At 61.9% G+C, this 12628-nt stretch overlaps 6 protein-coding genes across 6 annotated transcripts; 2 read left to right on the top strand and 4 right to left on the bottom strand.

Moving 5' to 3' along the window:
* Positions 1–66: 66 nt before the first annotated feature.
* On the top strand, positions 67–3565 carry DDL1 (putative carboxylic ester hydrolase; the record flags this gene model as incomplete). Its single annotated transcript, XM_076649007.1, has 9 exons — positions 67–1222; positions 1291–1770; positions 1825–1983; positions 2046–2164; positions 2223–2622; positions 2679–3228; positions 3290–3308; positions 3378–3392; positions 3449–3565. 9 exons carry the CDS (start codon positions 67–69, stop codon positions 3563–3565), a joined length of 3015 nt encoding a protein of 1004 aa, XP_076505461.1.
* Positions 3566–3703: 138 nt separating this feature from the next.
* On the bottom strand, positions 3704–5883 carry JCM10292_003721 (uncharacterized protein; the record flags this gene model as incomplete). The annotated part of the gene is made up of 11 exons (XM_076649006.1): positions 3704–3969; positions 4033–4115; positions 4184–4276; positions 4331–4375; positions 4444–4470; positions 4534–4971; positions 5029–5309; positions 5411–5433; positions 5490–5544; positions 5603–5616; positions 5676–5883. 11 exons carry the CDS (start codon positions 5881–5883, stop codon positions 3704–3706), a joined length of 1533 nt encoding a protein of 510 aa, XP_076505460.1.
* Positions 5884–6141: 258 nt separating this feature from the next.
* JCM10292_003720 (uncharacterized protein) lies at positions 6142–7633 on the bottom strand (the record flags this gene model as incomplete). The annotated part of the gene is made up of 9 exons (XM_076649005.1): positions 6142–6220; positions 6359–6504; positions 6569–6683; positions 6773–6829; positions 6913–6958; positions 7023–7158; positions 7227–7330; positions 7403–7438; positions 7552–7633. The coding sequence occupies 9 exons, from the start codon at positions 7631–7633 to the stop codon at positions 6142–6144; spliced, it is 801 nt and encodes a 266-aa protein (XP_076505459.1).
* Positions 7634–8254: 621 nt separating this feature from the next.
* On the bottom strand, positions 8255–9342 carry JCM10292_003719 (glutathione S-transferase family protein; the record flags this gene model as incomplete). The annotated part of the gene is made up of 5 exons (XM_076649004.1): positions 8255–8495; positions 8572–8682; positions 8747–8799; positions 8866–9062; positions 9126–9342. 5 exons carry the CDS (start codon positions 9340–9342, stop codon positions 8255–8257), a joined length of 819 nt encoding a protein of 272 aa, XP_076505458.1.
* Positions 9343–9859: 517 nt separating this feature from the next.
* Positions 9860–10942, top strand: JCM10292_003718 (PICOT family protein; the record flags this gene model as incomplete). Its single annotated transcript, XM_076649003.1, has 5 exons — positions 9860–10039; positions 10095–10169; positions 10258–10559; positions 10655–10749; positions 10815–10942. The coding sequence occupies 5 exons, from the start codon at positions 9860–9862 to the stop codon at positions 10940–10942; spliced, it is 780 nt and encodes a 259-aa protein (XP_076505457.1).
* A 258-nt stretch (positions 10943–11200) lies between these two features.
* JCM10292_003717 (uncharacterized protein) lies at positions 11201–12072 on the bottom strand (the record flags this gene model as incomplete). The annotated part of the gene is made up of 4 exons (XM_076649002.1): positions 11201–11303; positions 11367–11671; positions 11785–11889; positions 11965–12072. The coding sequence occupies 4 exons, from the start codon at positions 12070–12072 to the stop codon at positions 11201–11203; spliced, it is 621 nt and encodes a 206-aa protein (XP_076505456.1).
* Between the last annotated feature and the right edge of the window lie 556 nt (positions 12073–12628).

Raw genomic sequence — 12628 nt, 5'->3', positions numbered from 1 at the left:
GCTTGCGCGCACTCGCGCTCCGGCTTCACCGCCGTCCACTTGGCTGATGCTTCCGTCGTGCAGACCATGTCCGACTACTTCAGCCTGGGTCCTGCGCGGACTGACGAGCTCCACGGTATCGGCGACGCCCTCCTCACGCCCGCCGAAGCCGCCGGCTACCAGTCGCCGCTCGACTCGCCTCCCCCTCTCGCTTCCCGCCCTTCCTCATCGAGCAATGTCGCACGACAGATCGAAGAGGCAGCGTCTCTGCCGCTCGGCTCGGTAGCCGACGGCAGCGAGGAGGGAGGAGGTCAGGAGGAGGGCGCCAGCAGCAAGGCGGAGAAGGAGGTCACCGCTGAAGCCGCGACTCGGAGAGCTACCGCAGAGGGCAACAAGACGCTCTCTCCATCGCAGCTCGGCGCCGTCCTTGGACAGGAGCTCTCGCCGCCGCCACCGGCATCGAGTCGCTTTCTGCACGGCGGCCCGCCGCTGAGCGACCTCGAGGCGCCGAGCGTCGTCCTGCCCAACTCGGAGCGGCGCAACAAGCCCATCACGAGCTCCGAGTGGCGCGCATTCACGGACGAGGAGGAGCAGCGGTTGCAGGAGGGGTGGGAGGCGCTGCAGCAGGACAAGGATGCGCTTAGGGCGGTCAAGGAGCACCACCACGACCACTCGAAGGGCAACAAGCGCGCTGCGGGTGGCGAAAAGGGCGAACCAGAGCGCAAGCGCGCTTCCGACGACGACACCGACACGGAGGACTCGCCCTACTTGATCCCCGTCGGCCTCGACAACCTCTTCACCGTCTCCCTCTATTCCCGCATCCTCTATCCGGCCTTCTGGCAGGGCACACCTGTCCGCGTCATCCTCAGCCACTGGTTCTACGCGCCGCCCTCGTCGACAAACGCCGGCGCCCATGTGCCTTCGCACCGCATCAAGCCGTACCCCGTCGACCCGTCGCTCTCCGCCTCGCTCGACCGCGCGTACGCGCAAATCCGCCCGTGGGACACGGCGTACGAGGCTGAGCTCGCTTCAGCGCTCAAAGGCGGCGCAGAGGCGCAGCAGCGCCTGTCGGTCCCGCTCGGCGTCGTCAACGAGGCGGGCACGGACGAGAACCTCGGGATCGAGGTCATCTTCGAGAGCGGCGACCGCGGGAGGGTCTACTCGAAGGGATATTTGGGGAGCATGAGCAAGAGTTTCTGGAGTAGCGGGAAACAGCTTGGCGGTGGGCAGGTCGTGCTACGAGGTGCCTCTCCCTCTCAATCCCTATCACATAACCTCGTCAAATTGGGACTGACCGTTGTGCTCGCGCAGGATGGGCTGCCCTGCAGGATTACCTCGCGGAGCGCGCGCGGAAAAAGACGCCTGCCAAGCCTGCAGCACCTAAAGACGAGCCCGAGATCCGTCGCGGCCGCGACCGCACCGCTTCGACCTCTTCAACCGGGACTGCCGCGTCCGTCAAGCGTCCCGAATCGCCGGTTTGCGCGAGTCCCGCCAAGCGCTCCGATTCTCCTGCGCCCGGGCTCTTCGCAAGCTTGCGCAATCGACTCGTCGGCGCACCGATCGCTCCGAACGACCCTAGTTCGGTTGGCGACCCTGCGGGTTCGGCGCGCAGCAGCCTCGACGGCGGCGACGGGAAGCTGCCGAATGACACGCAAGAAGCGCTGCAACTGAGCGAGGAGCAGATCGGAGTCGCCGACGAGCTCGTGCTGGTCGTGCACGGCATCGGGCAGAACCTCGCCGCGAAGTACGACTCCTTCAGCTTCACCTATGCTGTCAATGCATTCCGCTCAGGTATGGCTTTTCCGTGAAGGACCGGTCGCGCTGGGCTGACCTGGCATCCCGCAGCGTGCACGCAGTTGTCGCAGTCTGATGCGCTCTCGCCTCTGCTGCACGGCAAGCGACCGCAATTTATTCCCGTGCTTTGGCGCGCCGACCTCAACTTTGACGAAGTCGACGACTCGCTCGACTCGGCCGATGAACACCTCGCAAACCGCTTCAGCCTCAGTGCGTTAGTCCCCAAACTTGCACTGCGTGACAGCAACCTCATCGTTGTTCTCTTTGCGCAGACGACATCGAGATTCAGGGCAGCGTGCCGTTCCTCCGCCAGGTCGTCTCGGGTCTCGTGCTCGACGTCCCCATGTACTTGTCGCCGCCGCACAAGATCAAAATGATCCGCTCTGTCGCGGTGCGTCCAGCATTGCTCCGTGCGTTGCCGGGTTTTGTTGACACTCGGCAACCCGCAGAAAGAGGCGAACCGCATCTACAAGCTTTTCGTCAAGCGGAATCCTGAGTTCGAGCGTCGCGGCGGCAAAGTCAGCATCATTGCTCACTCGCTCGGCTCATGCCTAGCTGCCGACATCTTGTCAAATCAGCCGACGAGCGTCAAGAATCCTTCGGCGTCCGCAGCGCGTACGCCAGGCCCGCAAGGGCAGCCGCACCCGCCGCGCCCAGAAGACCTCACCTTCGCCTTTGACACTCGGTGCCTCTTCCTCGTCGGATCTCCGCTCGCCTTCTTCCTGCACTTGCAGCGTGGTCAGCTCATCGCGCGCGCAGGGCGTGAGCGCACGAAGCGCGTCGGGCGCGACATTGCGCTCGATCGTGCGGGGCGTTACGGCTGCTTGGCGTGCGACACGGTCTATAACGGTGCGTCCGTTCTGCATTTAGTAGGTTCAAAAACATGCTGATCTTGCGCTCTGCAGTCTATCACGAAGCGGATCCGGTCGCCTTCACGCTCAACGCAGCCGTCGATGCCCGCTACGCCAAGCTCATCAAGCCCGTCCCGATCCCGTCGAGCACGCAGACGCTCTTGCAGAACCTTTCCGACGCATACCACCGCGTCGCCAAGGTGTTCGACATGTCGAGCCTGTGGGGCGGCGGGGCGAGCACGACCGGCGATCCGAAGCAGGGCGGGAAGGAGGCGAAGGAGCAGGCTGCGAAGCAGGAGGAGGAGAAGGACAAGGCGCAGGGCGGTGCGCCCGCGAGCCTCTTGACCGGCAGTGCCAAGACGGGCGAGGGCGAGAGGGTCAAGCAGGAGGCCGTGGCAGCGGTCGAGGCGCTCAAGTCGGCATCGGCCGAGGCGGCCGAGTCGAAGCGCCCAGGCTTCATGAAGCGCATGCCATCGGAGCGCCCTCGATTCGGCATGGGCAAGGACGAGTTCGAGTGGGTCGCGCGGGCGGAGAAGCGCATGCGCGCGCTCAATCCGGGCTCGTCGGTCGACTATTTCTTGCCGGCCGAGGGCCTCAACCAGTAGTACGTGCGGCTCCGCAGCGAGTAGGGTGCCTAGCACGCTGACCTTGTCTTGCATCTGCAGCATCGACGCTTTGACTGCAGTATGTGCCTTCTTTCCGTCCTTCTCCCGAGCCACATTGACGGGTTTGCTCGCGTTTTTCGCTTGGCAGCACCAAGACTACTGGGTGCGCAAGGCTCTATGTGCCTCGTCGCGATCTCGCTAATCACGAACCTCGCACAGACGGACCGCCGGTTCAGCACCTTCGTGCTGACGCAACTGTTCTCGGACGAGTCACACCTCGAGAAGACCGGTCGTGAGGAGGTGGGGATCGAGGAAGAAGATGAGTCTGACATCTAGACGCACTGTACTGGCTGCGCGTTCCATCCCGTTGTTGTACCTTACCCGTTCTCTCGGCATGTGCTTCCGTTCTCTGCTGCTCTAATGAGGAACCCGATAAACAATACCTTGTTGCGCTCTACTGCGGTGCATGCAAGGCTACTCCTTTTTGCGTGCCGGGTTAGGAACGAATGCCCACAGGATCTGCATCGTGCCGAGCAGGATGATCATGACTGGCTGCAGGACTATGGGCGAGAAGCGCTGTGCGAGCGCGCCAGTGATAAAGGGGAAGATTGCCGAGCCCGTCTGGCCGAGTGCCGCGCAGAATGCGATTGACGAGGAGTGGAGACGTCGCGGTACGACCTTGGTGAGGACGCTGATGGCGACCGGGTAGGCAGGACCCATGAGCATGCCAATAAGACCGACTGTAGAGAGTCCTCGGTCAGTGATCCGGGCGCACGCGCAACGCAGGAATGAGATGAACCCACCGACGACGGCATTGCCAACGAGGTCATCGCGGAACCAGATGACAAACTCGAGAGCTAGTGCAGTGGTCATGTAGAAGTAGATCCTGTATCCGGAGAGGGAGGTTCGGGTCAGCAAACAGAGAACGCAGAGAGGAGAAGGTTGAAGACGTACACCCGCTTCTCGCCGACGCGCATGTTCACCCAGTTCAGCAGGGCACGGCCGAGCGTCAAGCCGAACCAATAGCCCGTCGCAACGTAGCCAGCGCTGCAGATAGACGAGATCAGAAGGGCCGCGCATAAGAACGAACGCGCGACGCACTCGCTACCGCCGTCGCGATTCTCAATCAAAAAGGTCACGATCCAGCTGCGCAAGGATGCACCCGGTCAGTGATAATGCAGGTCGATAGGCGCGAGGGAGCAGACGAGACGCACCCTCCCATGCTGACCTCGGCGCCGACACTGCAGAAACACGCAGATCAGCACGTCTGTTGCTGTACATGAAAGGCAGCATTCCGGACGCACTAGAGCAGGATGTAGATGCTCGAGATGGACGTGGCACGGTTCGATAACGCCTGGTAGAGCACGCTTTTGCGAAGTCCCTTCTGCTCTCGTTGCCGAAGCCGTGTATCGAGGTCGACGGGCTGTACCGGCCCGACCTCGACGTCCTCCACGCGTGGCTTGTCCAGCACAGATGTCTCGGCAGTTGAGCGTGGCCGGCTCGGCGCGACGAGCTCGATTCCGTCGATGTTCTCTGCCGCCACCGGCGGTACGCCCGGCGCGTCGAGAACGGGCACAGGTTCAGTGGTGTCGACGACGTAGTTGAGGCGGAAGGCGTAGGCAAGCAGCGCGCAATTGATTGCTGCAAGGCCACAGGAGATGGCGTAGAAACGGGCGAAGAGTATGCCAGAGGAAGCAAAGGCAGTGGCAGCCAAAGGGCATACCGCAGCGCCGAGGCCGTACCTGTTCTCGCATATCGGTCAGTCGTTCAGACTTCATTACGCAATAAGAGGTACTCACGCCGCGTGGAGGTACCCCAGCTTCGTTTCGGCATTCGACAGGGTCGCGACGAAGACGTTGGCCTGGGCATCCTGAAGCGCAAGTCCGATGCCGCCGAAAGCGTAGATCACGGGCATCGCCGGGAATGGGAAGGCCGGGACGAGGAACGCGTAGGCGATTGTCTGGATCAGCGCGCCTGCGGCAATGAGCTTGCCAAGGCCGAGGCGCGTGGCGAGATAATTGCAAGCCACGCCTGCGAACAGAAACCCGACCATCTGCCCTACAAAGAGCATCGAAACCACCTGCGCGACAGTGAAGGATTGTCAGTAGAAGGACGTAAGCGCGAGCATGTGAGCGCCCGTGGACTCGGCTTGTCGTGCGAGTACTTGGCCTCGAGACATACAGTGTACGAGATGTGGTAGTGGCCTGAGCGACGAAACCATAAGTGAAATGATACAGTGGCGGCGAGGGACCGGACGCACTTTGGATATACGGAATGAGCGGACCCGACGAGGCATCAGCCCATCCAGCAATAGCCTGTGAAGCGAACGAGCATGAGCAGCAGCGTTGAATGTCGCAAAGTAGCTAGACGAACGAGAGAGACATGGCCTGTTGCACCCCATCGTCAGTACACATGGCAGCACCGAAGGGAGGAGAAGCATTCGCACAGCTGAGCTCCTTAATTCGCAGGTCCCATTTGCGACTCTTCGCGATCGCAGAGTCGTTCGGTAGCTGCGACTGAGCCACCGTGCGCTCCGATCGCGCCTCGGGAGTCGGAGTCAGAGGCGGAGAGGGAAGGTGGGGTCGCGTGAGAGCCGGCGACGGCTCCGTCACGAGCGGCGGTAGAGCGCTCGCAGAGACAGTAGCGCCACCCATCAGCAACGTGTGTAGCAAGAGTGTAGTAGGGAGCAAAGCGTTAGGGGCCAGAATGCGTCACGCTCGCAAAGCGAAACCGGCCCGTTGCGCTTGCGATGCGCGGACGCGCTAAGCGCTTGCCTCTGTCCCCCTAGTCCCGACTGCTTGCTCTTGCAACGCCGTCTAACTTCTCGCCATCGGAGCCTGCGACCCTTCGGGAGGCTAGCCTGACACTACTTTCAACGAGGTGCGCCCAAGTTGGCGACATTCCTACAAATCCTACTTCGGCTGGCCCGCCATGATCCACTTCGATGCCTTCTCCGCCATCTTCGCGGCCTCCTCAGGGTTATCCTTCATTCTGCAGGAAAGTCGGAGAGGGTCAGCTTGGAAGCGGAAGAACGGACGAAGCGTGAGCGGCGCGGAAGCCCCCTTCGCCACGGAAAGAGTGCCGCTGCGGAAGAGCAGCCGGTGGTTACGTGGGTGGAGGGTAACGCACTGGGTCAACTTGTCCTGCTCAGGGATTTTGAGCGCCGCCTTGGTCGCCGGGCGCTGCTCAATGCGGTCAACCCACGCGGCGAGGTGCGGGAACGGCTCCAATTCAACGCCGGCCCAGGTGCTTGCGCGGATCCACGGCTCGGTGCACTGTAGAGAAGTGACAGAGTAGGTCGGCAGGTCGTGACGGAGTGGAGGAGACAACCGCGCGTACCATGTCAGCGATGGTGTACTTGTCGCCGACGAGCCACTCCTTCTTCTGGCCGTCCTTCGCGCCCGACAAGTGCGCCTCGTAGACGCCGTACAGGCGCTTCGTCTCGTCCTGGTAGCTGTGTGCAGGTGGGAGGTGTCAGATCGACGCTTGCAGACTTCGGTAATTGGCGCAGGTATGATACACGAAGCGAGACGGGCTACGTACCGCTTGATGCCGTACGGAATCTTCTCCGGTGCATAGCGGAAGAAGTGGTTGGCTTGCCTGCGTGGGTCATACGGAGGAAGACGGGGAGGTTGCGCAGGGCTGTCAGATCAGTCGAGAGCAACGAGAGGCGGAAAACGAACCCCTGCATGGGACCGACACCGCCCTGGATGAAGAAAATCCAGTTCACTGCGCAGACATGCGCTGTCAGGTACGTTCAAAAAGATGGATTCAGCGCCGAGGGGATGCTTACGGAGCTCCGTCTGCAGGTCTTCGTCCTGGAAGTGGAAGTTGAAGCCGGTGTCGTACGTCTTGGCGAGGTAGAGGAGCATCGACGCGCTCTCCCAGACGTTGATCGGCTTCTTGCCCTCGCGATTGTCGAGCAGGGCCTGTACAGAATGCGAAGGGAGAGTGAGGAGAGTCTTCTCGACGAGACTTGGGGTCTAGATGGACGCACCGGGATGCGCCCGTTCGGGTTGATCGCCTCGAACCAGTCACTCTTCTGTTCGTTCTTGGCGAAGGAAATGGGGACGAAGGTGTAATCAGGGATGGCGCCGATGGCTGGAGGCGCCGAGCACGAGTCAGTGTCTCCCGTTCCTTCATGTGTGGAAGCTCGAGCATCGCGAGACGTACCCTTGAGCTCCTCGGCGAGGTACAGTGGCTTGTTACCTGCAAGTCGAAAAAGCGGAGGACCGGATGAGCGGAAGGTGGGGACGGGTCTGGGACGGGTCAGCAAGAGGTCAAGCGGTTCAGCGCTGAAACCACGAGTTGATGAAGCTGACCGTTCGGCGTCTGGGCCACAAGGAAGACGAGCCCCTTGTTCTGCAGCTCCTTGGGACCCTGGGCGAGAGCGTCGGTCGACATGGTGCGCTGAGTGAGATGGGATGCGAGCGAGGAGAGGCGGCGCAGAGGTTGCATGCACGAGCCCGTGAAAAGCAGCAGTGAGGTGTCAAGCAGCAGCAATCGACTCAGCAGGCAAGGAGAGCGAGAGAGAGACGTTCATCGGCTTCGGCGACTCGTCGGCCTGCTGACGAAGTGGGGTTGCTGACGTGTCCCTTCTCCGAAATCGGTGGACGAGGAACTTGTCGAATGCTTCTCGTGCGTAGGTTCGCCCTCTACGGCGTACAGTAGTCGCGAAAGCCGAGTTAGGCGGGCGAAAAAGGCGAGAAGCGGCTTGAGAAGGTCGAGACGAGGGCCAGATCAGCAAGGTCAAGAACGATACCTGTGCCATGCGGCATCATGCGGCGCGACACTTGCAGTGCGGAAAGCGCGAGTGAGAGAAGCGGAAACGCGGCAGTTCGAGCCGCAAACAAGCGACTTGGGAAGGACTTCGGGCGAGCTTCGGGCGCAATTTTCGGTTTCTTACCGGGGTTATCTGGCCCATCGCAGGCGGGAAGCTCATTAGTACAAATCAGCCTATTGCGTCACGACAGACGCCCGACCAGGCATTACTCCTTGGGCGCGATCTCGGACCGCCGCCTTCCGCTACTCCCGATCACGCTTTGCGTGCTCCGGCTCCGCCTGCTCCTTCTCGTCCCTCGCCTTTCGCATCCGCTCCATGATCTGCCTCTCGAGGTCCGGGTCCGCCTTGATGCGCGTGACGAGGTCCTGCGCCGGGACCTTGAGCGCGTCGAGCACGACAGACAGGCGCTCGATGCGGTCGTGCCACGCCTGGAGGGCTGGGTAGGGCGACAGGGAGATACCGCACCAAAAGTGGCAGCGGACCCTGGTGTAAGGTGATACGTCGAGGGGACCGATGAGCGCGTGAAAGCAGCGGAGAGCGCAGGCAAGAGCGGGCTCACCAGGGCGCGATGCACATGTCTGCGTAGGTGAACTTGCCGCCGACCATGTACTCCTTGCCGTCGAGGTGCTCGTCGAGAACCTTGTACAGCCGCTCGGTCTCTGTGAGATAGCTGCAGGCCAGTTTGCTCAGCGTGACATCGGCGACGAGTGGCGGAGTTGCGCGGGCAGGCGCACCGTTGCTTCGCGACTTCGACGGGGTGGGCGGTATACCTATACCAGAAGTTGGCCTATAGAGGGAGAGCGTCAGCTGTCGTCGCCTGGGCAGAGGGCAGGAACAGTAAGGAGAGACGCACATTGCCTTGGTTGGGGCCGAGGTTGGCCTGAGACCAAAAAATCCAGTCGAGCATCGCTTGCTCGAGCTCCTCGTCGTCAAAGTGGTACTTGAACTCCTTGTCGAACGTGCGGGCAAGGAAGTAGAGGATGCTGCCAGACTCGAAGACCTTGAACTGGTGCTTGGTGGGGCGATTCCACACCAGTGCCGGCATCTTACCTGGTGTGCAGAATGGTAAGGGCTTTGGCGGAGCGTCTAATCCGCGTCACGTAACGGCCTCACAATTCGGGTTGACGGCCTTGAACCACGGCTGGAACTGCTCGCCGCCCGTCAAGTTGATCTCAATGACGGTGTAGTCGGGTATGGCGCCGGCCTGCTTGAGTGCCTCGAGCGCCCACGTCATCTTCCAGCCGTTGGGGCTCTGGCCGAAGAAGACGACGAGGCCAGGGGTGGAGAGCTCGGCGGGGGCTTCGGTGCGGACGACAGTCTGGGCGGACATGGCGATAGGCTGGCGAGGGAAGAAGGAAGAGGCAGCCAGCGTTTCGTCGAGGTGATCAGCTCAGAGCAAGTCATCCAGCAGGCGAAGAGGTCAAGTCACCGGAGAAAGGAACAAGTCACGCTGAGAAAGAAAGCGGAGACGCGCGCAGCGAGTCTGTGTCGCAAGCAGAGGATTCGGCGAGTGCGCAGACTAGCTAGCAGGCGTCCAGGGGATCATCAGCGTAGTGCAAGACCAGGCGGCAGGAAGGGCCGAATCACTGTGGCAAGCCGCGGGACGATGCGGCGCTGCACTGGCTGCCAGCAACGCTCGCCAAGCGTACTGTACGGCTACTGTCTGCTCCCACTCCGACCGGAACGTAGTGGCCGGGACGAGCGAGGTCACCTCATCGCTTTCGCCTCGAGACTTTGCCGCCGACTCTGCTTTCTCGCAGCCTGAGCCCTGCAGACCCGTCGAGAGCTCACAACAGCTCGCTAGAACCTTCCCTCGACCCTCAGAACCCCCGCCAGCCTCCCTGCGCATGGCCCAGTCCAACTTCTTCCGCATCGAGTCGCCCGCCGACCTCCAGGCCCGCCTCTCGCAGGACCTGCAGCGCGTGTCGGTCCTGTACTTCCGCGCAGACTGGGCAGAGCCATGCAAGACCATGGACGGCGTCACCGCCGAGCTCGCAAAGCGCTGGGAGAGCGTCCTCTTCCTCTCGGTAAGTCCCCTTCCCTGTCGAAGCGGGACAACAGCTGACGCCCGCACCGCTGCAGATCGAGGCTGAGGCCCTGCCAGACATCTCCGAGTCGTTCGAAGTCGACGCCGTCCCCTACTTTATCCTCCTTCGGGTGCGCTCCCTTGTCCCAAGGCTTATCAATCAGCACCCGCGACATCCCCTGATCGGACCTCGCGCTGACGCTGCCGCTCCACACGCAGGGCCACACGCTCCTTACGCGCCTCTCGGGCGCCCAGCCCGCCGTCCTCTCCGCCGCGCTCAAGTCGCATGCCTCGAAGCCCTCTGCCCTCTCGTCCAGCTCGCAGCAGCCCGTCGCGGCGCGCACCGTCTACCAGCCCGGAGAGCAGGCAACGGGATCGGCGGGTGCGGGCGGTACGGTCGCTGGGGGAGGAGCGGACGACGTGCAGGACGAGAGCGACGAGGACCTCGTCAAGCGGTGCGAGGCGCTGATGAAGCAGTCGGACGTCGTGCTGTTCATGAAGGGCGACCGCAACACTCCTCGGTGCGTTGACTGCGGTGCTACGGGGGTCCACCTGGGCAACCAGGCCGTCGAGACCTGATCATCAGGTACTGTTCTAACGCACACCACAATCGCAGATGCGGCTTCTCGCAGAAAATTGTTGGGATCCTGGAGACGAACAACATTGAATACACCACCTTTGATATCCTGAACGACGAAGGCGTGCGGCAGAGTGCGTCTTCCATCGATGTCCCCCCTCGCGCATCGACGTCTCAAACTCACCTTTGCCTCCTGCAGAGCTGAAGGAGCTCAACGAGTGGCCGACCTTCCCCCAGCTGATCATCAAGGGCGAGTTTGTCGGCGGCCTCGACGTCGTCAAGGAGATGGAGGAGAGCGGCGAGCTGAGGGAGATGATCGAAGGTTGAGCCGTCTCTTCGGTCCGCCTCTCACGCGCGTTGTGGTAAAACGGAGGCGCTGTAGCTGTAGTGAGGTCGTAATACTCGCATCGCAGTTCTGCTGTACACTCACGCGCAGCTCGCGGTAGAGAAGCCGGAGCATGTAGACTCTCGAGAGGAGCGAACCTTTCCGCTTGATCCGATCCTCATAGGCTTTCGCCGAATTGAGCCAAACAACAACTAGTCTAGGCATTGCAGAGCAGGGATGTTTTGAAGGAGTGAATGCGACTAGAGCGGACCCGATGGCTCCTGGAGGTTGAGACCGACGCGAACGAGTTCAAGCGTGGTAGCCCAGGGGTTCTTCGGCGAAGGCGTGTCGCGCAGGTCCTCGCTGCAGAGGGTGAGCTGGTCAGGGCACTTCCGGCAAGCACGGAGGCAGAGCATCAAAGCGCACCGGTGGCGGACACGGAGGATAAAGTTGACAAGCACGGCGAGGAAGATGAGAACGCAGACCACGACAGGTCCGTACGGCTCGTCGTGGTGCCCGCCATACCGCATGACGATGCGGTACCGCCTCACGCGGTGCATCGTCCACGCGTACCCGAGCATGCCGCACGCGATGATGGCGTACGTCATGCCCATGCCGCGAGAAGCCCAGTCGTGCTCGCCTGCCGAGTTGAAGAGCGCGAGCGCGAAAGACGAGAGGAGAAGCGAGACGCGGAACCACGAGAGGAGGGTGCGCTCGGATGCGAGCCAGACCTGCGTCGGTTCGGATCAAGTCAGCGCTTACCCGACTGGCATGTCGAGCATCTAGCCGTTTCGGCAACCCGCGATACTGGCTAGAACAGCAGGAACTGGTGAGCATGACGGACCTTCGGCTCAATCTTCGACGGGTCCGCCCCGAGCTTCTGCAGCCCGTCGTCCGCGGGAGGTGCGCCGTTGGTCGCGCCATAGTTTCTCGTACCTGCAGCAGGTGCCTGCGAGAGTGTACAACGAGGGTCAGCCTTAACTTGCGGATCACGGCGGATGATGACGGATGTGAGACGACGAACGGGCGCATTGCCGCTCAGGTCGGCGAAGAGGGCAGGGAAGCGGTGCACGAGACGACCGTGCAGCTCGCGGGTGAAGTTGCGGGAGTGCGAGGATGAGTCGGTCGACATGGTTTGGAGCTGCAGGAGGAGGGAGGGTCAGCACGTCAGCGTTCAAGAGGCTAGTGGTGTCTGCTGTTGGGCTTGACGGCCGCTCGGAGTGCACAGCACTCCCCTCGGCAGCTTCACTGGCCGCTCGACGGTGCCGTGGTCGACGTCGGCCCATTTCACCTCGTGACGACTGATGAAGGTCGGGGTGGAGGACGAGACCAGCCAGACGGTCAAGAGCAGGCTCGATAGCTTACACTGAGCGTTTCTGTGACTCAAGAGCAGCAGCAAGTGCGCGCGTGAGACTGGTCGAGGGGGAGAGAACGTCGAGGCGGGCCGCACGTTCGCGGAAGGCGGGGTCGAGCCCCGGGGTTGCGGAATACAGACAGACCGCACGCCGGCAGACTATCGTGTACTTCTGCATCTTCCGCCTTTCAGGCATGACTACTCGGTGGATCAGAATAACCCGGGAGAACAAGTGAACTTCGATCTGCATGAGGCGAAAAGGGCCAGAGGGCCAGCCGAAGGGCAACGAGATTCGTTAGGACGGGAGAGCAAAGACGCTGTACACAACAAGTAA

The sequence above is a fragment of the Rhodotorula paludigena genome (assembly GCF_050403205.1).
Source record: "Rhodotorula paludigena JCM10292 DNA, Rt_paludigena_JCM10292v1_ctg20, whole genome shotgun sequence".
NCBI lineage: Eukaryota > Fungi > Basidiomycota > Microbotryomycetes > Sporidiobolales > Sporidiobolaceae > Rhodotorula > Rhodotorula paludigena.
The sequence above is the reverse complement of the archived record's forward strand: the minus strand, read 5'-3'. Positions and strand labels throughout refer to the sequence as shown.